The sequence below is a fragment of the Phaseolus vulgaris genome, chromosome 8 (genome assembly GCF_051622355.1).
Source record: "Phaseolus vulgaris cultivar YP4 chromosome 8, ASM5162235v1, whole genome shotgun sequence".
Lineage (NCBI taxonomy): Eukaryota > Viridiplantae > Streptophyta > Magnoliopsida > Fabales > Fabaceae > Phaseolus > Phaseolus vulgaris.
The window spans coordinates 53157051-53179156 of NC_143505.1; the positions used below are offsets into that span (position 1 = coordinate 53157051).

At 31.9% G+C, this 22106-nt stretch overlaps 4 protein-coding genes and 1 long non-coding RNA gene across 6 annotated transcripts; 1 reads left to right on the forward strand and 4 right to left on the reverse strand.

Moving 5' to 3' along the window:
* Positions 1–574: 574 nt before the first annotated feature.
* LOC137827170 (glutathione S-transferase F9) lies at positions 575–1688 on the reverse strand. The gene is made up of 3 exons (XM_068633393.2): positions 1533–1688; positions 1390–1438; positions 575–1267 (listed from the first exon to the last, which is right to left on the reverse strand). The coding sequence occupies exons 1-3, from the start codon at positions 1674–1676 to the stop codon at positions 813–815; spliced, it is 648 nt and encodes a 215-aa protein (XP_068489494.1). The 5' UTR covers positions 1677–1688; the 3' UTR covers positions 575–812.
* A 4753-nt stretch (positions 1689–6441) lies between these two features.
* On the reverse strand, positions 6442–9461 carry LOC137827151 (uncharacterized). The gene is made up of 3 exons (XR_011083670.2): positions 9249–9461; positions 8214–8370; positions 6442–7012 (listed from the first exon to the last, which is right to left on the reverse strand). It is a non-coding gene; the product is annotated as an uncharacterized LOC137827151 (long non-coding RNA).
* Positions 9462–11538: 2077 nt separating this feature from the next.
* On the reverse strand, positions 11539–12632 carry LOC137827171 (glutathione S-transferase F9). The gene is made up of 3 exons (XM_068633394.2): positions 12477–12632; positions 12334–12382; positions 11539–12213 (listed from the first exon to the last, which is right to left on the reverse strand). The coding sequence occupies exons 1-3, from the start codon at positions 12618–12620 to the stop codon at positions 11759–11761; spliced, it is 648 nt and encodes a 215-aa protein (XP_068489495.1). The 5' UTR covers positions 12621–12632; the 3' UTR covers positions 11539–11758.
* A 2588-nt stretch (positions 12633–15220) lies between these two features.
* On the reverse strand, positions 15221–18631 carry LOC137827172 (protein JASON). Of its 2 annotated transcripts, none has more exons than XM_068633395.2 (7): positions 18387–18631; positions 18254–18299; positions 18092–18162; positions 17348–17586; positions 16341–17013; positions 16173–16252; positions 15221–15754 (listed from the first exon to the last, which is right to left on the reverse strand). In XM_068633395.2, exons 1-7 carry the CDS (start codon positions 18531–18533, stop codon positions 15679–15681), a joined length of 1332 nt encoding a protein of 443 aa, XP_068489496.1. In that variant the 5' UTR covers positions 18534–18631; the 3' UTR covers positions 15221–15678. The 2 variants fall into 2 exon arrangements, with proteins under 2 accessions (XP_068489496.1, XP_068489497.1); XM_068633396.2 differs by having other exon boundaries at positions 18092–18159; positions 18387–18612.
* A 2039-nt stretch (positions 18632–20670) lies between these two features.
* Positions 20671–21693, forward strand: LOC137825353 (uncharacterized). The gene has a single exon (XM_068631024.1). The coding sequence runs from the start codon at positions 20671–20673 to the stop codon at positions 21691–21693; it is 1023 nt and encodes a 340-aa protein (XP_068487125.1).
* Positions 21694–22106: the final 413 nt, after the last annotated feature.

The following is a 22106-nucleotide window of genomic DNA, read 5'->3' on the forward strand; positions in this document are numbered from 1 at the left end:
TTCATTAAGGTCTCTGTTGCATCTGGTGCTTCATTGCCTTCCTCCTATTACAGTATGCCGTGTTGCTCTTATTATCATCTAGAAAATTTTTACGACATAAGATTATTTTACATATCTCATAATGGACACAATGTTCTAGCCAAGAGGTATATCTCTCAAGCATCTAGTTTAACCAGAAAAATTGACTTTTAGCTAAATTGTTCTATCTATAGTCTCCTTCTCTTATTATATTAAGTCCTCTCTTTTTCCTCTTTTATATCTAGTTCTGTCCCGTATATCCAACCAATTGTTGTAATAAACACTCTCCCAATTAAATGGAATTTTCTTCCTTAATTTCAGATATCGGCTATAAAGCTTAAATAGGTTCGGCCATTACCTTAATTTCAGAGATCGTTTTGCCACATAAATGGGAGCTCACAATACTTAATTGATAATTTCTTTAAAATCTAATCGTACTCCATGGTTTATCCAATTTTAGAATAAAAAACTAGTCTGTCTGCGGAAATTCGGATTAAAATTATTATACTTTGAGAAAGAAACCGACTGTGTATGTATTATAAATAAAACTGCCACATAACTGTTAAAACATGACTTCTTATATCATTTTAGGAAACCAATTTAAAGTCTACAACTGAACATGAAGTTTCAAACCATTACACTTTTATTTAATTTTAGAAAACATTTGTTGCCTAAAGATCTTTGGGTTTATATTGCAACATTACTCATAATTTGGTAAAAGTACATTTATTCTTCAGAAGCACGTCCAGATATGGATGATACTAAATGCATGGTCCATGAAGCCCATTCTGGAACTAGACTGGAGGTGGGTAGAGTTGGATAACCTTCTTCCACGATGGTCTACTGCTTATGTCATCCCACCAACCACTCACATGCTTCCTCTCTTTTATCAGATACCCTTTATTCATTTGGTTCACTATAAAATATGTAAATGGAAGATGACTTATATCAGCAAGACTGAAGAAATCCCCACCCAAATACTTGCTCTTTGACAGCCTCTCCTCATAAACATCCAACACCTTCAACAGCTTTGCTTCACTCTCTTCAATCACCTTTGGATCTGGAGTCATGCCAAATAATGGAGCAAACAACAGATGCACAGCCAAGTCATAAGCTGGTGGGTGAAAGTTATGTGCTTCAACTTCTAGCCATTGTTCCACAACACCCCTCTCTTCCGGTGTCCTCCCCAACAGCTCAACCCCCTGAGATCTGTATTTGTCTGCATAATACCTCATTATAGCACGAGATTCTGCAGAAACAGATCAAACACAGACAAGTTACAAGGTGGTATAGCAGTAAGATAAGAAAAAATAACTGAAGAAACAAAATATGAACAAAAAAGCAAAAGTATATAGGAGTTGAAAGTGTAACCATATAAGGTGTAGTCTCCATCTTGGATGACAGGAACAACTCCAAAGGGCTGCAGATATGATGAATAAAGAAAATGAATGAGAAGATAAAGAAAGACGTAATCTTGAAGAGTGATGAGGGTGGGCAAAAAAAGAAAATTGAACCTGTAACTTGAGAAACTCGGGATCCTTGTGCTCTCCCTTAGTGAGATCGACTGGGACAACCTCAAATTCGACGTCCTTCTCAAGGAGACATACTAGCACCCGTTTAGTGGAAGCACAGTGAGGACCGTACACCTTCACTACCATGTTTTGATTCTCTTCAGAAACCCTTCAACAAGACTGAAGCAGTGATAGAGCCAAACACAATTTCTACTTCCTGGTAACACTTCTTATAGTGCCCCTACGCGTGAAATCAAGCGCATGTTTTCACACTGTAGTTGTAAATGGATTTGGAATGGGTAGGATAGAATCAAACTCTTTTACTTAATATAATAAAAGATTTGTGTGGAATTAGATAGAAGTTTCGAGTGGTTGGTCCTTTGGGAAAAGAGGAAAAAGAAGATGTGAATATAAATATTACAACTACCAAACATGATGGGCAATGATTTAGAAAGTAAAGATGAGGGGGTGGATATTATTGTGGTCGACAAATAATCAATGTGCTACCTTTAATTGTACAGAATTCGGATTACTGTGTATAAAAGTATAACATTTATATTGATGTCTATTAAAGTTAAATTTATAGTATTATTTTTTTATTGAAAGTTAAGAAAGAGATAAATATTTTAGAACGTGTTTCCCACCAAAAAAATAAATAAATATGAAGTAGAAATTAAAGATGTTTAATTAAAAGTTGAGGTATTATTTATAAATAAACAATGAAATAAAAAATTAAATAGTTTAATAATTATTGACATATTTTATTTTTATTGCAATACAAACATTTTAATTATGTTAATTTCATTTGAGTTCTATTAATATTTAACACAATTAAACAAGTATTTCGTCTTTAATAAGTTGTCACGTGTGTTTGTGTTTATTGGAGAAGAAAAATAATAACTTTAACCTGTAATTAACTTTAACCTATATTTTCTATTTTATACATTAAAAATTCTTTGTGATTCTTTTAAAATTTTTGAATAAACATACGTGATAGTTACAAATACAAAAGTATTTAATTGTATTAAATAATAGAATCCAACAAAATGTAAGTTTTTTTTATTAAAATAAAAAACTTATTGTATTGAAATAACTATTTATCCAAATAAAAATAATATTGTCTTTTGAAATAAGTGACTCCCAACCAAAAAATCCAACTTGTTTTATTTATTAAGAATTATTGTTTTCTCATGATTCAAGTAAAGCATTAGTTAAAATTTAGAAAATATTTCTTAAAATGGTCTAGCAATAAAATTGAATAAAAAAAAAGTGTCATTTTCGCTTCTTAAGAACATAAGATGGCAAATAATTGGAAGTTCTAACAATTATATCCCATATTTCATAATTCAAGTAAAGCCTTAGTAAAAATTTGGAAAATATTAAAAATGTCTAAGATTGAAAATAAAATAAATAAATAAAAAAGTGCTCTTTTCGCTTCCTTGGAAAGTTGTAAGAATTATATCCTCATATTTTTTCCTTTTTTCTTCTAAGGACCAACTCATCAACACCTACTTATTATTATTATTGTTATCTAGTCAAAATAACCATCAATTATGATAAAAGTACTCATAACACTAAGACCTACTAAACCTCGCGACTGGTCGAATTGATATTTTCAATTAATTAACCTATTTTTAAATTAAATATTTAAATAAAAATATTTTAATAGATTAATTTTCTATATTATATTATTCGAAAGATGTAGATATGAAATAGTATTGTAACTTAAATCAATAATAATTGCAAATTAAGTTTCAGTTAATTATAAAAATAATTTAATACATAAATGCAATGGTTAAACTATAAGAAAAGTTGTTTTTGGAAACTAAATTTTTGAGTTTCTAAAATGATAAAATTAGTCAATAACTTAATTAGAAACTAATTTAAAATCTAATTGTAGTAAGTGGCTAAAATCATCTTCGTTAATTTTATATACCAATTTAGATTCTAATTTAGAAACCAATTTAGTTATCAATAAAAACCAACTTAGTGACCAAATATATAGAAACTAATTTAGTAATCAATTATATAGAAATCAAATTAACAACCAATTTTATTGAAACCAATTTAGTGACCAAAATATATAGAAACTCATTTAGTGACCAAATATATAAATATAAAAAAATGGTCACTATAATGGTCTCCAAATAATATAATTTTTTGTAAAAAAAAAAAATTTATCAAATGGAAAAATCAATTCATTTGAAATATTTTAAGATATTCTCTTGTGTCTAAAACTAGTTTCAATATAAGTATGCACATGAAGGAAATTAAATCATTAGAAGGAACAATCCAATTTAGCTTAATCTTTCTTTGTCGAGCCTTATTTAAATTATTTTTCATTATTATAGCATCTCGCATTTCAAAATTATTTCTTGCCCACTTATGATCTGGTGCACAAATCGAAAACTTCTTCTGCATTAATAAAAAAACAAAGTTAATTATATGTAAAACTAACATACATAATAAAATTGAACTAAATAATTAAATAAAGTTAGTTATATGAAATCAACCAAAAACTCTCCGAACTACAAGTCTCTTGTTCTAAACACCAAATAAGATGCATCTTTTAAAAAAGCAAACAAAAACCAAATAGTTTTTTATGACTAGTCGCTCGGAAGAGAAAAATTAATCAAGAAATATTGACCTTATAATTATGGATTGATTCACTTCATCTGCAAACAAAGCAATAGACAGATTAAAAAGTTATAGTACAAAACGAATGGAAACAGCTTAACCTTTTAAAACTTAATTTCTATAAAAAATAAGGAAAAAGTTGTCTCGTATCATTTCTCGAATGGCTGTCAGTAATTGCATATAAATGAGGGCTTTCACTTGCCTTACACTTGTAGGCTTCAATATAGTCATTTTATCATACTAGAGAGTTTACTATCATTCGTGGGACTCCATTAAACTTGACTTTCGACTCGTAAACTCGTAAGAGTCTACTTCATAAAAAAAATTTAACAAAAGAATAATTCATGAAAACAAATCCATAATATTGAAATAAACAAGTTCATACACTAATAAAATAACTAAAACAACACAAATGTTATAATTTAAAAGTCTCATTCTTCTAATTCTTCAAGAAAATCATCTAACTCTAAAACAAACAATCAATTAGTCATTCTGCTTTAAAATTAAACAAAAATCCAATATGTCCAAAGCAGTAAAAGAACTTCAGGATGTCCAAAAATCTGCCCCAACCCAATGAACAAAAACGCCCCAACCCATTTTTAAAAGTTCAAACCTAATTTTGAAAACCCTAACCCAATCCGTCCTCACCGCAGCAGCAGGACTTACCCATCAAAGTGTTTCGCGAACGGCGTAGTGTGACGAGGATCATTGTGAAACGAGGTGTGACAACCAGCGGCGCGATGCGACGAGCGGTGCGGTACGAGGAGCAGTGTGGGGTTGTGCGAGGCGAGGAGCGACGCGGTACGAGGCAAGGAGCGGCGCGGTACGAGGCGAGGAGCGGTGCGGTGTGATGAGCGGTAAAACCCTAAAAAATCTAACCTAATCACAAGGAAACACATCGTTTTGAGTCCATTTTACGCAACTCGATAACTCGACCTTAAACTCACGAGTTTAGCCGAGTTTGACCGAGTCAACTTCGGATTCGGGTTTACTCAAAAACGAGTTTACTCCCGAGTTGACTCGCCAACCTTCACCTGACTCTTAAACTCAAACTCGTAAGGGTTTACGAGTTAACCTTAGAGTTTGATAATTTGATTATTACCATACAAAGTAACTTTCTTAAAAGGGATTTATGGCAACCAAAACAGGCCCAGCTTTCATCTGAATTAAATAGTTATGCACTTAAAGAGGTTATGATTAGGAAAATAAATCAAGATAGAAAATTAAGAGATATAAGCTTACATAGATCATATCTTGGTTGTATCTATATTGCAGGTTGAATAAAACTGCTGATTCATTTAAATAACTAAATAGAAGGTACCATGATAAACTGATTTCAAAACACAGCAGCAGAGAAAAATTGAAATCCAAGGCCAAAATTATCTTTTTTGAACCATAAGAATTTGTATCATTCCACCTGTTTTCCCTAGAGGATGTCAAAATTGATGGCAGGGGCAACGTAACGGATACCAAGTCTTCATCTGCATTAGATGGTCGGTCTTTTAATGATCAACCAATTTATTTTAAATTCTAAGTGTACTTTCTTTTTGGTTTGAGGTTTAAACTAAAAAAATAAAAACTTTGAAATGTACTGATGAAAAATGCCACAATATTTACAATACAATAATATGAAACTAATCTAATCATTTTAATATTATCACTAATTTATAAAAGTAAAAATTTATGTTGGACTCCCACAACTTTTGTAACATGGATCAAGCATCATGAACCAGGTGCACACGAAATAACTCAGTTCTAGAAGGATTATAAAGCCCTTAACCAAGAGAGGCTAGAAAGATTAAAAAGATACACCTCATTGAGGAAAGAAGTGTTCACAACAAAGAGGAAAAAAAAGCAATTTGTCAAATACTTTAACAACCCAAGATTAATTTTCAGAGTAAACAAAATTTTGGTTTAACTACAATATTAGTGTCATTAACAAAGTGCACAAGAAATTACATACCTCACTGAGTACTAACACTACAAAGAGAAGAAAGCACAGTAAATAAAATTATAAAGTTAGCCCTTCCACTCTACAGGTTCCATGCATTTGGTTTTGCAGAGGCAAGCAGAGGTATTGATCCCAATCCCACATATTTGGATTCTAGTTTCTACTAATTAAAGCATGCCTTGTCTGACAAAAAGTCTTTCCAAAGTTCCAAAAGCATTTGTCTCAATAAAGGGAAAACAACTAAACTAGTTGTAGGTGCGTACTAAACCTTTTGATGCTCCAAATACCATTATATTATACTACACAAATCACAATATCTCCAAGTTCTAAATAAATAAATAAAAACCACATTAACAATACCATTGAAATGTAATCAGATACACAAAAATCTACACAATTAGGTAGTTAGCACGATGTCAAAGTTTCAATAAACTTTGAATTTTTGTTTGAGCTTGCAAGCCTAAGGCCTAACTAAACCAACAACACTGACCATATACCGTGCATAAAGATATTCACAAGTTAATGAAACTTGATCAAACTAGACAAATAAAACGAAGACCTCAAATTAATATCCCCATATTAATTATGCAGTTGCTTATTATTTTACTAGAATTACCTTCAAAACTAACAGCCACACAACTTACAACAGAGTACCTTTTATGTGTAATAATCTAGGATTTTAAGATGGGAAGATACATTGAGTAAAGTTGTGAAGTTTCGATGAGCAAACACAAAAATAAAAGACAAAGAGCGAGAATGAAACACGAATTGAAACTTACTATGATAAGCTTAAAGAGGTTAGTCTCATTCGAAACAGAGAAACGTCATTGTTGCGGGTGCGTTACCGTCTCAAGGTGCGTTGTCGTTGTAGGGTGTGGTTTCCGGTTGTTGAGTGCTAAGAGTGAGAGATGAGAAAAAAAGTTAAAGAAAACAGATAAACTTTGAAATTCAAAACCTTACATACCAATTGGTTAAATTTAAAAAAATTAAATAATTTTTTGAAAAATATGCATCTTTATTTAAATTTATTTATTAAAATTTTAATTTAAATAATATTTTGAATTAATCATTAATTTAATTTTATATTTAAATAAAATTAAAAGATTAAAATACTATTTTAAATGTAATTTTTAAATTTATATTAATTATTTTAATATTATACTAAAATTATTAAATTATTAAATTTATTCATATCAATTTAAAATATTTTATAAATTAATAATTAATTTTATAAAATTTAATTACTTCAAAATTAATATTTAAATTCAAATAATAGTGACTAGAAATTTAAGTATCTCATTATAATTATATAATGATTAGAAACTACAAAATTAGTTTTAAATTTTATTATTTTTAGTGACTAAAATTAGTTTTTAAAATAGATTAAAATTAATTAAAATAGTTTCCAATTATATCTTAACAAGATTCTCTCTCTCTCTATCTCTCTATCTCTATCTCTCTCTCTCTCTAATAAATTGAAACATAGATGAATAGAATCTTACACGGACTACTTCTTATGCGGGACAGGATGGTCAAATGAACTTGCATTTCTTATATAGGTTGGACCAACCTGACCTGCGTTTTGCGAGTCAAACATGGGAGGGACCAACCGACATTGCCACCTAATTTGACATGAAATATTTGTTTTGCCCTTAATGATTTAAAAGACTTTGTCTTCTGGATTTTCATATACGTAAGTTAAATTACAAAGTTCTGGATATGCAAGTTCGAAACTAATATGTCACTTTCGGATTTAGTCATCCAGAAGCTTACCTGACCAACATAAATGACCTTCTGGATGCCATGATCCATAAGCAAACATAAATGAACTCGAGATTCTAATATTTAACATCATTTATAGCACACCATTTCGAACATAAAAATCTGAAACTCATAACTCACTTCCGGATATGATCATCCAAAAACTTAAATGAAATATAAAAATGATCTTCTGAATATCGAAGTCCGGAGTATATAACAACCACATTCAAATTTTTGCATCTATAACTAAATATGAAGCCTTCCGAATATCACGATTCGGTAACAACTTAACCCCATTATCAACTAAAACACAAAACGTAAATAATTTTCCTTACCTCATAAAAGATTTACACCACACCACGCTTAAAAGTAATGACTTCATTCCACCACCACACCAACCCAATTCACCACCACTCAAAACGGTTCAGCATTTAAATCACAAAGCTTCACTTTTTTCTGTGATGAACTATGATGGGAGCAACAGCATTAAAACTGCAGAAGCAATGCATAGCTATTTAAAGTCTGAAACCCCTACTTTCCAATTTATTTCAGTTCTTACTCTTTTAAAATTTCTCTAATCAAATTTCAAATAGTGCTTTTACCATGCTCTTTGAAATATACAAATAGTTTATACAATTATACTATTCATTCCACTGGCTGCCTCAGAAAAGAAATTGCACTGCTACATAAATAATTACTTTATGCCACTCATTCCTAAAGCTAACTATGACAGACAAAATATGCAAAAAGGAGTTACTTTCATCTATCAAAGTTGTGTGCTATTATTTTATTTGACTATTGAAAATCTCACCTGTGATGGTCTCTTTCTCACCCTCTAATCTATCAAAAATCCATTTAATGGAGCCTAATTTAGAAGATTAAGTGCTTATGTAGCCTATTAAATGCCTCTTAAGCATCCACACGGCAAAGCTACCTAAGCAGTAAAGCACATTAGCAGAAAGGCTACTTTAGTGACGTACAGATTTTTGAAGGACTTGGGTAATGATAGTAAGTATTTTTAGGATTGAAGCAAAGTCAAATTAATATTTTTTAGGTACCAAAGTGATAACATGTGGGTTTTGGCTTGAATGTTTATGGGCAAAAGTGATTCATTGTGGTACATGGTGATGAAAGTGATGGCTATGGCTTGGACCCGACCCGCTCTAGTCAAGTTCCATTTTTTTTCAGTCAAGTCCGTTAGTAGAACCAGTGTAAAGCACTATGTTCAATTTATTGGAACCCATCAAATATAAATTCTTGTGTGATTGCCATGCTCAGAGACCTTCAAACAACATTACAGAAGAAACAAGAAAAACTAGCAAGCCTAGACAAAAGGATTGAGGTTAAAATTAATGCAAGCAATCAAATACCTTCGTTCACATCTCCGTTCGCCTTTGCTCGCACCTTCGTTCTCCTTCGCTCGCACCTCCGTTCGCCTCCGCTCACACCTCTGTTCGCCTTTGTTCGTACTTCCGTTCGCACCACGACCACCACCCACAACTTCCTCCTCCTCCTCCGACCACCGCCTGCAGCTTCCTCTGCACCTTTGTTCACACCACGTCCATTTTTGGGTATTTGGTGTCCTAAAAGCACCTACAACTTCCAAATAACTCTGAAGCTTACAAAAAATCAAATTCCAAGTTTTATCTAATTGTCACATTCTTTTTTTACTGAAGTCACCTCTTTATAAATAATATTAAAAAATATAGTATTTATGTAAAATTAAGAAATAAATATTAAAGGAGTATTTAAATATCAATGATAATAAATATGAATATTTTAATTAATTAATAATTTTCATACTAATACATTTTATAATTTCTAACTAGCAGATACTTACCTCTATTAATAATTTTTAATTGAAAAAAATAGAAACAAGTAATAAAACTGTTATAATAAAAAAATTAATAATTAAAAAATTATTTACAATTTAATTCTGAAAATTTATTTATTTTTATAAAATTAAAGTTGTTTTAAAAAGATCATTTTATTTAAATTTAATTATTTAGCATAATTTATTTTTTTTAAAGGATTAATTTTATTAACAATAATTATTTTTTTTATGTAATTTTATTTAAAAAAATTATTTGAGGTGATATTTTAAAAAAATATTTAATAAATTTTATCTAAATTTAATAAATTACAAATATATTTGACACATATTTTTTAAATAAAAAAAATCAGTAATACAATTAATTATTTTTTAAATGGATGAGTACTCATTAATATTCAAAGTGCTTGTATAGTTTTTTAAAATAAAAATAAATTATTATTATCATTAATAGTAGTTGTAAAATAAACAAGATTTAGCGACTAAAAAATTTCGATGGCTAAAAAATAAACGTGTTTAGTGGCTGATTCAGTGATAAAAATAAATAATTATATCTAGTGACCGAAACAAAATCGGTAGCTAAAACATAAACAAATTTGATGGCTGGTTCGGTAGTAAAAATAAACATTTATATTCAGCGACCAAAAGAAAATCGGTAGCTAAAAAGTAAATATATTCAGTGCCTAATTTGGTGGCAGAAAAAAAATAATAAAATTTAGTGACCAAAATAAAATTGGTGGCTAAAAAATAAACATATTCGGTCGCTAATTCGGTTGCAGATATATTTTTTCCAATTTATTCGAAACAATCACCACTTTAACGACCAACGGTTTTGTCACTTTCATGTTCGGTCACGGATTCATTCGCAAAACTAACTAACATGATTTTTCATGTTCGGTCGCGAATTCATTCGCAAAACTAACTAACATTATTTTTTATGTTCGGTCGCGAATTCATTCGCAAAACTAAACTAACTAGCATGATTAATAATTCAGTTAGTCGCCATTTCGAATTCGTTCGCAAAACTAACTAACATGATTAATCAGTCGCTATTTCGATCACAAATTTGTAAGTTATTTCGATCGCAAATTCGACACTATATTGTTCGCTAAATTCAGTAACTACAGTATAAAAAAAACACTCTTCTCCAAAAAATAATTCAAAACAAAGAAGATAGGACAATGTCAAGAATTCTCCAAAAAATAATTCAACACAAAGAAGATAGGACAATGTCAAGAAGATAGGACAATGTTGGACAATATCTTAAATGATATGATGAAGGGAGAAACACCCCTAATTTTTTAGTATCAGATTTAGCGTTTTACTATTGTTATTAAGTTTTATGCAAAAAAAAATTTAATCAAAATAACATAACTAAATCTTTCATAAATATTTTACCATTTAAAAAAAAAACAATTTTTTGAAACTGATGAAGTCATACATACTAAATACAATTTTAATACAATCTGATAGTACAAATATAATTCTGAAGTTGTAATGATTTCAATACGATATAATATCACTATCACTGAAGTTATAATGTCAAAATACAAATTCAATTATAGAAATCTTTTTAAAAAAATTGTTTTTATATTATACGAATTTAATTATTTCCTAATTAAAATCACATTTTACAACTATAATTTCTTTAGAAATTATTATCTACATAAAACTCGTATTTGACACATACGAGGATTTATCCAATTTTAAAACAAGAAACTAATCTGTCCATTTAGAAAAATTTGGACTAAAATTACACTAATTTTTGGAGAAAGAAACCGACTAAGTATTATAAATAAAACTGCCACATAAAAACATGACTTATAGCATTTTAGGACACCAATTTAAAGTCTCCAACTGAACATTAAGTTTCAAACTATTACACTTTTATTTAAGTTTAGAAAACATTTGTTGTCTAAAGACTTTTGGGTTTATATTGCAACATCACTCATAATTGGATAAAAGTACATTTATTCTTGAGAAGCAGAAGCAGGTGCAGTGCAGAGATGGATGATACTAAATGCATCATCCATGAACTTCATTCTGGAACTAAACTGGAGGTGGGTAGAGTTCAATAACCTTCTTCCATGATGGTCTACTGCTTATGTCATCCCACCAACCACTCACATGCTTCCTCTCTTTTATCAGATACCCTTTATTCATTTGGTTCACTATAAAATATGTAAATGGAAGATGACTTATATCAGCAAGACTGAAGAAATCCCCACCCAAATACTTGCTCTTTGACAGCCTCTCCTCATAAACATCCAACACCTTCAACAGCTTTGCTTCACTCTCCTCAATCACCTTTGGATCTGGAGTCATGCCAAATATTGGAGCAAACAACAGATGCACAGCCAAGTCATAGGCTGGTGGGTGAAAGTTATGTGCTTCAACTTCTAGCCATTGTTCCACAACACCCCTCTCTTCTGCTGTCCTCCCCACCAGCTCAACCCCCTGAGATCTGTATTTGTCTGCATAAAACCTCATTATAGCACGAGATTCTGCAGAAACAGATCAAACACAGACAACTTAAAAGGTGGTAGCAGTAAGATAAGAAAAAATAACTGAAGAAACAAAATATGAACAAAAAGGCAAAAGTATATAGAAGTTGAAAGTGTAACCATATAAGGTGTAGTCTCCATCTTGGATGACAGGAACAACTCCAAAGGGCTGCAGATATGATAAATAAAGAAGATGAATGAGAAGATAAAGAAAGACGTAATCTTGAAGAGTGATGAGTCTGAGGAAAAAAAGAAAATTGAACCTGTAACTTGAGAAACTCGGGAGCCTTGTGCTCTCCCTTAGTGAGATCAACTGGGACAACCTCAAATTCGACCTCCTTCTCAAGGAGACATACCAGCACCCTTTTAGTGGAAGCACAGTGAGGACCGTACACCTTCACTACCATGTTTTGATTCTCTTCAGAAACCCTTCAACAAGAGTGAAGTGAAAGAGCCAAACACAATTTCTACTTCCTAGCAACACTTCTTATAGTTGTAAATGGATTTGGAATGGATAGGATAGAATCAAACTCTTTACTTACTAATAGAAGATTTGGGGTTGCTAGAGTTTGTTTTTTCTAAATATACTTTGACAAGTGTAAAAATTGCTTTATTTGTGGGTTCAGATTTCAGAAAAAAAAAATTTCTTTTCTCAATTGTAACTTGGTGTAGGACTTTCAATATATCATCACTTAGTTGAGCAGTGATATGTTCACACTTTCTACTGACACACTCTCATTTAACACTTAATAATTTTTCAAAAGTTTACATTATATTTACCAAAACTTATTGGATACTCACTTTTAAAAACTCTCAATCAACACTGCTCTTTTAACAAATATATGATAAATGAGTTTGATGTGGTAAATGGTACTTTGATAAACATGATGTAAACTTTGAAAAATTACTTATTAATAGCAAATTGTTTCGTATAAGAAAATATAATCTTTTAATAAAATAAAATGTGAGTCTATTTGAAAAGATAAAGAAATGTTTAAATGATTACAAACAGATGCATTTAATGATGTGGGCATCCAAAGTAACATTTTTTTATTTTTTATTAAATTCATTTTAACTCTTCCCAGGTCATGTTAGGTTGAATCTGTATTGATTGGGGTACAGCTGGTTTAAAAAAAAATATAGGTGTTGATGGGGGGATCTGTTGTGCCGTGTTTGGAGAAACAGGAGATAATTTATTATATTTATTTATGTAATTTAAATGAAAGCATGTTGTGCAGGGTCAAAAGTTGGCAATAGAATAATAAAGTGATTCCAGAAATGGAGGGTGGTGGAAGAATCACTTCTTAATTTTTAATTGATTCAAGATCTTCAATCTCACTGGGGTAAATCCTTAATATATTTTGCTATTTTATTAGAAAATAATATTTAAACTTAATAAAATGAAATTTACATTTATTGGGTTGATAAAGATTATGATGTCCTTTTCCATTTAGAAGTTCTCTTCCGTCTTGGTTTTGGGAAAATCACTTACTTGCCGTCTTCAATAACAATGGCAGTTTAGCAATCCATGATTACCACTCTTGCTTCCTCTATTTCAAGATTTTCCCATTATAATGTTATTTCAAGATTTTGTTTCTTATATAAATTATGGAAAAAAAAAATAACTAAGCTATCTCATTTAAAAATGAAATTATATTTTTCATTGGGAAGTTTACTCACATGTGAAATAAATAAAGTTACACTTTTTAAGGATGGATATTCAAAATATTTTTTATTTTATTTCATTAAATTTTTTGAAAAACCAAGATGTATTTATTATAGGTTAGAAATGAAAAAAAATTATAAGTACATTGACACTTCTGATCTGTTAACTTGGAAGAAATAGAAATGTATAGAATTTTTCAAAGATTGGATCAAAGTCCAAAGACTTTTATTATTTCTCAATCACATCAGCAAACATCAGAAGAGGTCACCTTACTCACGCACCTGTCACTCTCAATAGAAACTGACGAAAAGGTACAACCAAATGTACCCAGACAAGATCAAATTCTTCCACCTTCCACCACCTCCATTCCTTCCGTATACTGAAATTATAACTTCATCATTTTTATTTACACTCCTATTTCTTGAATCTGAAATATATAATACAATTTTATATTCTAAATTTTAAAATTTAGAAGATATCTTTTGAATTTGAAAATATATTTTAAACTTTAAAATTTGAACTTGGAATATAAAATTGTATTTTGAATTTTACAAGGTCTATATTATACAATTTAAAAATCAATAAAAAAACAAAACATATACCTTTTGTCAAAGCATAATTTTGGAATTAAAATATTTATGAATAATTTTGAAATTAAAATATTTATGGAGGTGTAAGAAGAAACGGAGTGAAAGAAGAAATTGTCATTAAAGGGTAGGCAATTGCTTCCTGCACCCAATCAATTTTGACTCGCATCCAACGAAAATTTTAAAACTCCAATCTGTCCTTTTCACACATTTGTTTACAAATTTTAATTTTTGGAAGACATTTTTATACATTCTAGATTTCGAAATCCGAAAGGTTATTTTCATATTTCATTTAAGCTTCTAGATGATCATATCCAAAAGTGAGTTATGAGTTCCAAATTTTCATATCTAAAATGGTATGCTATAAATGGTGTTGAGAACTGAAATTCGAAACTCATTTATGTTTGCTTACAGATCTTGAGATCCAGATCATTTATATTGTTCAAATAAGTTTTCGGATGGTGAAATCCGGAAGTAACATTAGTTCTGCATTTGTAGATCCAGAACTTTGTAATTTAACTTGTGGATATAAATATTCAGACAAAAATTTAAAATCATTAAAGATAAAATGAACATTTCACGTGAGTCTGAATTGATATGATACAGGAAGAATCAGCCTAGAGGGTATGTGCAGTAATTGGCCCAACCCAGAATGGCCTAAAGAAAAACACAAAACGCAACCGGAAGGAAAGAAAACACAACCTGAGATACGAATGTACTTCATTAAAAGCTAAAAATGTGAAGTAATATAAAAAAAAATGAACATTGCAATAAAATAACTTATTCAGTCAATAAATCTGTGACTTTTTTAAAAATATACAGACACCTTATCGCCAAAAATCAACGGCAGCATTTCTAATCTACAACTAACAAGTATCATAAGAAATCCTGAAAATGTTATTAAAAGAAGCCTCCTACCGTTCTCATTCAAACATTTCAGTAGTTTTCTCACCTTCCTCCTGAGAATGAAGTATTTGTTAGTGCTTACGCAGGCATGAGATGAGACTATTGTCACAGACAGATAGATACTTCTACGCTACTGCAAATTTGTATAATAAACAGCGTATACAAACCAATTAGCATACTAAATGGTGTTTATTATTAGTAATTGGTTTCCAGAATATTGAATTAATTCCCTATGAAGAGATTACGATGGGATGAGACGGACATATACAGATACCAAAATGACACCACATAAAACATGAGTTTTGACTATAGCTGCTGTGATGATGCAGTATCATTTTCTTCAATGTCATCAAATTCCACCGGTTTCCCACGAACAAGCTTCCTGTAAATCAAATAAAAAATTAGGACATTTACACATACATATTTTAAGAATTAACGAGTTAAAAATATAAACAGAATACTGCTATTTCAAAATAAAAACAACAAATTCCTAATCAGAATGAAACAACTAATTGATTAAAACACAGTGAAGTAGTGGCAACAAAGACATGCCAAACAAATGGCTATTCTAATTCAATCATTAGGAATGAATTTTTATCCTTCAACTCGAGTGAAATTTCTATGGTCAACAAAAATGAACCATTACTAAGGAATGCATCTAGCATGCCCTTGATGAAATTGTCACTCTTCTTGTCATGTGGTTCACAAAAATTTTACAAGTTTAAAGATTCTCCCTTCTTTTGGTCCTTTAACCTTTTTAACTGGTAAGCAGATTACAATCAATTGTTAAGTAGAGAAACCTTTTTGATATAAAATTCTCAGACAGTGCCTTATCCAGCCTCTCTTCAAACGGGGTTGCGTGCCATTTTACTTTCTGGTCCTGTGGACAATTAGATAAAGTGCAGTGATCAGATGGAGTATACAGATTTAAAAACCATATAACACCAAATAATGACTGCAAGACATACCTCCTTGTACTTAGTTGTTGAATTCGGGATGCCATTGCCATACCACCACTTAAGAGAAATGGGGGAATTCTCCTCAATGACTGATAGAGGAGTTAATCTAGAAGACAAAATTGATTTCTCCTCATTTTCATATCCATTTGAAATTTTCTTCAACCCTTCTTCTGGGGTAGGAGTTCCATTTTGAGATTGGTCAACCAAATCACTCAGCTCACTTGAATCTTCTTCAGGGTTAGAATCTCCGTCCTCTAGTATTTTGCACCGGAAGATATTATCACTTGGGTTGTTTGTTGGATAGACAAACTGGCAACGAACCTGAGCCTTACCACTCTGTAACTGTTCTAATGATGCAGGATACACAGTTCCTGGTGTTTGCATCTCATCAAATAACTTCAACGGGGTAGGATAAGGAGATTGTCTATATGCACTTTGGTGGTTATTTGGTGATTTGTTTTCCTTCGTATGCCAATCGTCTGATGAGCTTCCATAGGATGCCAAGTCAGTTTCGTTTTCAAAACGAACAGACTTGTTCTTTCTCTGAGTATTGGCGGGTAGCAAAGGTGAAACTAAAGCTGCATTCCTTTCGGACCTATCTTCCCTATGAAGAATCCCTGCATAACTTTTTTCTATGCAGTCAACAGAGTCATCCTGAGTATCTTGTGCTTTGGAGATGCAACTGCAAAAGAAATGAAATGAAACTAACATCTGATCAGGTTCTAGTTCTCCCTCCCACTATTTTACACTATCAGTGGACAATTCTAACTTCCAACCAAAACATCATTTGAAATACAACCATTTGAAGGACATTTCTCTTAAAAACACAACAAATGATCTGATTCTTTATTCGATACAGTTTCTCTACCATGAGCTCTAACTGTTAGGAATGTTGTATCCACCGCTTACTATAATAAAAATTAAGTAAAAAACAGAAGATTCACCTGCCATGCATCAAATATCACTTGTTCAATTTCAATATCAGCATAAGAAAAAAATTCAAAATCACGAATAACCTGCTTGGCGTGTGCTCAAATGAATCCATACTATTTCCCCACTTTTGACAAAGTTTTATGGGAGTTGGTTGATCAAATGGTTGGACATCTGGTTGCAGTTTTTCCACAGACGTGTTAGGAAACCAAGTATGAAATCTTGAAGGGTCATCGGGAGATGGTGATGTTTTCAATTTCTCAGATGCTTTACAAATTTCAATAGGAGTTCCTGTTAAGGTCCCACAAGCTTTAAGAAACTTAGCCTGTAGTTTAAGTAATGAGACAATCAAAATTCAATTGACAAGATCGAATGTGAGAAGAAAAAATAATAAACAAATTGTAAAAGAAACTAAGTACTATTTAAAATTTGATATATACCATGGTTCGCATATACAGTTTTAGAAATTGAATACAAAAAAGTTATAACATGAATACGCTGTAGATGATACAGAGAGCAATGGATATGACTGACTTTTAACAAGCCAGATTGAAAAAATACTAATGGTTCTAATTGTTTCCACCATTCTTACACAAAGAGGTTTATAAAATCACCTTTTGTTCTTCACATTTTGCTTGTATACTACATTCAAGAAGCTTCTTATGTCAGTTTGCAGATTCATTTTATCCAGCTTGACGCGAACTCAAAAGATAAACTATTAATCTTATTTTACTCAATGCCCTAACTTGCTCAAACAAAAAATTATAACAACCAAAAACAACCAGATAAAAAATCATTTCAGACCAATATTAATAGCACAATAAAAATACCTCGTCCTTAAGGTCCTGGAAATCTCCCTGAAACCCCACCCCATCAATCCGTGCAGAATCATCTCTCTCTGCTAAAAAATGTTAGAAGACGGAATTAGTGAAACTACTAAAAAGAGAACAGAAAACATAAAAGTAGAAAGAAAGAAAGAAAACGAAAAGCACCTTCAAATAACAAAGAAGACGAACTATTCCGAGATATCACAACTCCCTGATTTAAACACAGAAAAAATCCTAATTATTACAAACAAACAAAAAGTAATTAAAAGAGAGAGAGATGCGAAATGTGAAATTTTACGTTGGAACGATTGGATGTGGGAATCAGTTGCGGTGTGGGCGTAGGGCGAGCGTCTCTGATCCGGAAGCAGGCGAAGAAACAGCCCATTACTTTGTTGAAGGATCGGAAGAAGAAACGGATAATGAAGCAGAACACTCTCCTCAGCATGTCATGCAAATTCTGACACCCTAATTTCGAATTCAGTTCAAAATCGAAAGGGCGTGAACGGTGCGTGTTGCGCAGAGACTGCAATTTGAATTTTGAAGTGGCTCAAAAGCGAGGGAAATTAAATTAGTTAATTATTTAATTATTAGGATAAAAATTGTTAACTCAATAATCATTTATGAGAATAAATTTTTTTATAACTGTTCTCTTATTCTACTCTTACATTAGACCGTTTTACCATACTTGTACCAATATATAAACAAATAATTGTTTTTAATTTCTACTCTTTAATTATAAAACGTTTTATATTTGACCAGTATAAAATAAATAGCTTTTACAATTTTATTATAGAAGTTTTGTATTTTAAATAGTTAATTGAATTTAAAAAATAGTTACAAAATTGAAATGGAAAAATAATAAAACAAATTATACTGATAAAAGTTAAATGGGTAAGGAATCCAATTTTTTTAATATCTTTAAAAATTTGTTGTGTTTTATAGATATTACATTATAAATTTATTATAATTGTAAATTTATTGGAATTAATATATAAGATAAATTTATGTTACAATTTTTAAAACATATTAATGTACATATATGTTCTAAAAAAGAAAACATTAATTTAAATTATCATTATTTTGTAAGTGAGAGATAAAACAAAAAATTAGTCTTTAGGATAACATTGTTAATAAATTTATTTATTAAATTATAACAATAATTGAGTATAAAACATAATTTATGTTTTAGTAGCCTTCTTACTTATTTTTATGTCATTCATAATATTTGAAGTTTTAAAAACTTTATAAAAACTAATGAAATGTATTTAGACATGTACTGGTAAGCTAAAACCGAGAGGTTCAGGCCGAGAACTACATATTGAACAACCAAGAGGTGTTAGACTAAAATCGAGAGGTTTAGACCGAAAGCGAAAAAGACATACATAAAAGAATAAAACAAAATATAAATATTATTATAAAAATAAAAGTCCAATTAAGATAAAACTTACATGAGGGGTGTGAAAATAATAAAAAGGTGTAGAAAGAAAGCCCAAAAGTAAAGGGGAAAGCCCATTAAAGAAACCCTATAAATAGGAGTTCAGAGTAAGAAAAAGGTAAGAGTGATTTTATCTGATGAACATTAAACTATTTCTGACTTTGGCATCGGAGCGACTTGCAGGTACCCCCCTGCCGTGAGGAGAAGCCGAGAGCACTTGCTGTGAGGAGAAGCCGAGAGCCCTTGCCGTGAGGAGAAGCCGAGAGCACTTGTTGTGAGGAGAAGCCGAGAGCCCTTGCCGTAAGGAGAAGCCGAGAACATCTGTCGTGAAGAGAAACCGAGTGTCCAGCCCAAGATTGAAGGATTTGCATAAAGAATTAATCTTGTTAATCCATTTCGAGTGTTCTTGGTCCCTGTTGTAAGAACATTTTGGCGGTCACCGTGGGGCCGAGAAGTAGTTGAAAAGGGTTAAAGACAAGATGGACCAAATAGAAGAACAAGGTGGAGAACAGGAAGACAATGTTAACATGCCAATGGCAATGTTGGTACAACTACAAAAAGAATTCGAGATGTTAAAAAAGAATAATGAAGAAGAACTAAGCATGTTGAGAGCCGAAAATGCACATATGAGGAGAAAACTGCAGGAAGAGACAGTTCTGAATTCGTCCTTTGAAACTGTTCAACCTAAAGCACAAATGAATGAAAGACTTCATCACAACGAAAGTTCCCAAACCAAAAGAAGATTGCTTGATACCTCTGGGGTTTTTTCAGGAGCATCCTCCATAAAGCATCCGTTTTATGATGTTATAGTTGATACTCCATTACCTGACAATTGGAAAAATTTGACAATTGGAAAAATTTGACAATTGACAAATACGATGGAAGTACAGACCCTGATGAACACATTGCAATATATACCACTCAGATAAGCTTGTATACGTGGAATGATGCTATTATGTGTAGAGTGTTCCCTACGACGCTGAAAGGAGCAGCTTTGAGTTGGTTCACGCGCCTCCCACCTTTGAGCATTGATTGTTTCGATACACTGGTAGGAAAGTTCGGTGCTCAATTTGCAACCAGTCGCCCTCATCATTTAACATCAATTGCTTTGGTGAACATAAGACAAGAGAAATGAGAGTCATTAAGAATGTTCATGGAACGCTTTGGAAAGGTTGCCTTAGGTATTCGAGATCTTAGCCCAGAGGTTACCATGCATCATATGATAATAGCATTGAAGCTGGGACCATTCGCCGATAGCCTCTGCAAAAAACCTGCAACCAATTTGGATGAACTAAGGCAGCGAGCCTCAAAATTTATGCAGATGGAAGAACTGAGAGAGTTCCGAAACCAAGTGAGGGTTGATGGAGGTGAGAAGAGGGTGATGGAAAGAGAAAGCGGACCTATGGTCAGAAGAGCCCGAGAAGAGTTCAGAAGTCGAAAATTCCAACAATATACACCTTTGAATACAAATAGAGCAAGAATTTTGCAAGAAGCCATGGCAGCAGAAATAATACCACCACCAAGAAAAGCAAGAACACCAGAAAGGGTAGATCATACCAAGCGGTGTGAGTATCATAAAAATCATGGCCATCATACAGAAGAGTGCATCGGGTTGAAAGATAGAATAGAAGAATTGATCCAAGCGGGACAGTTGAAACGCTTCATTCAAGGAGGAAATACGAAAACAAGATTAAGTCCTGAAAAAGTGTTGAAAGGGAGAGAGGTAGGACAAAGAAGAGTGGAAGGATTTGAAAGAAGAGAAGATAGAAGAGTTGAAAAAAGAGATGATAGGAGGGAGGGAAGGCCAGAACGAAGATGTGATAGGTTTTATCAAAACACCCAGTCGGTTAGGCGAAGTAGGGAACGAAGTCTGGGAAGGCCGGTCAGAGGATTTATAAATACAATTTCAGGTGGTTTCTCTGGCAAAGAATCTTCATCGGGAAGAAAACAACATTGGAGAAGTATCAGAACCATTAATCACATTTTTAAAAAAAGAACTTTGCCACCGATGCTTTTCACAGATGAAGACTTTCAAGAAATCGATCCCGATCATGATGATCCTATGGTGATAACAGTAGAAATAGCCGAGTATGCTGTCATGAAAACCTTGGTTGATCAGGGGAGCTCAGTTGATTTTTGTTTTGGGATACTTTCAAAAGGTTGCACTTGAGAGAAGAAAATATTGTACCTTTCCGAGAACAAATTATTGGCTTCTCGGGTGAAAGAGTTAGCACTAAAGGATATGTTGATTTAATGACAACATTCGGCAGAGGCAGTAAAACTAAAAAGATCAAAATCAGGTACTTGGTGGTGGACGCTTCCACATCATACAATGTGTTGCTAGGGCGATCTTCTTTGAATAAGTTGGGAGCAATAGTTTCAACACCGCATTTAGCCATGAAATTCCCAACAGAGAAGGGGGAGATAGCCACGATATATGTCAATCAAAAAGATACTCGGGAATGTTACGCAACAGGCTTAAAGATGAATTTGAAAACAAATAGAGATACTGAAAGAATGGTGGCGATGGCAGATTTGGACCCCAGGTTAAATGATGAGAGGTTAGAACCAAAAGAAGAGACA

Bases quoted from the DNA above. Each gene is read 5' to 3' on its own strand.
- LOC137827170 (XM_068633393.2), bottom strand. From the start codon at position 1,676: ATGGTAGTGAAGGTGTACGGTCCTCACTGTGCTTCCACTAAACGGGTG. The intron at 1,439-1,532 runs GTTCAATTTTCT...TCATATCTGCAG, and splicing joins CCGAGTTTCTCAAGTTACAG to CCCTTTGGAGTTGTTCCTGT. The intron at 1,268-1,389 runs GTTACACTTTCA...CTGTTTCTGCAG, and splicing joins TGGAGACTACACCTTATATG to AATCTCGTGCTATAATGAGG.
- LOC137827171 (XM_068633394.2), bottom strand. From the start codon at position 12,620: ATGGTAGTGAAGGTGTACGGTCCTCACTGTGCTTCCACTAAAAGGGTG. The intron at 12,383-12,476 runs GTTCAATTTTCT...TCATATCTGCAG, and splicing joins CCGAGTTTCTCAAGTTACAG to CCCTTTGGAGTTGTTCCTGT. The intron at 12,214-12,333 runs GTTACACTTTCA...CTGTTTCTGCAG, and splicing joins TGGAGACTACACCTTATATG to AATCTCGTGCTATAATGAGG.
- LOC137827172 (XM_068633395.2), bottom strand. From the start codon at position 18,533: ATGCTGAGGAGAGTGTTCTGCTTCATTATCCGTTTCTTCTTCCGATCC. The intron at 17,587-18,091 runs GTATTTTTATTG...CTTAAACTACAG, and splicing joins TCCAGGACCTTAAGGACGAG to GCTAAGTTTCTTAAAGCTTG. The intron at 15,755-16,172 runs GTTTCTCTACTT...TTTGATTTACAG, and splicing joins GAGAATTTTATATCAAAAAG to GAAGCTTGTTCGTGGGAAAC.
- LOC137825353 (XM_068631024.1), top strand. From the start codon at position 20,671: ATGTTCATGGAACGCTTTGGAAAGGTTGCCTTAGGTATTCGAGATCTT.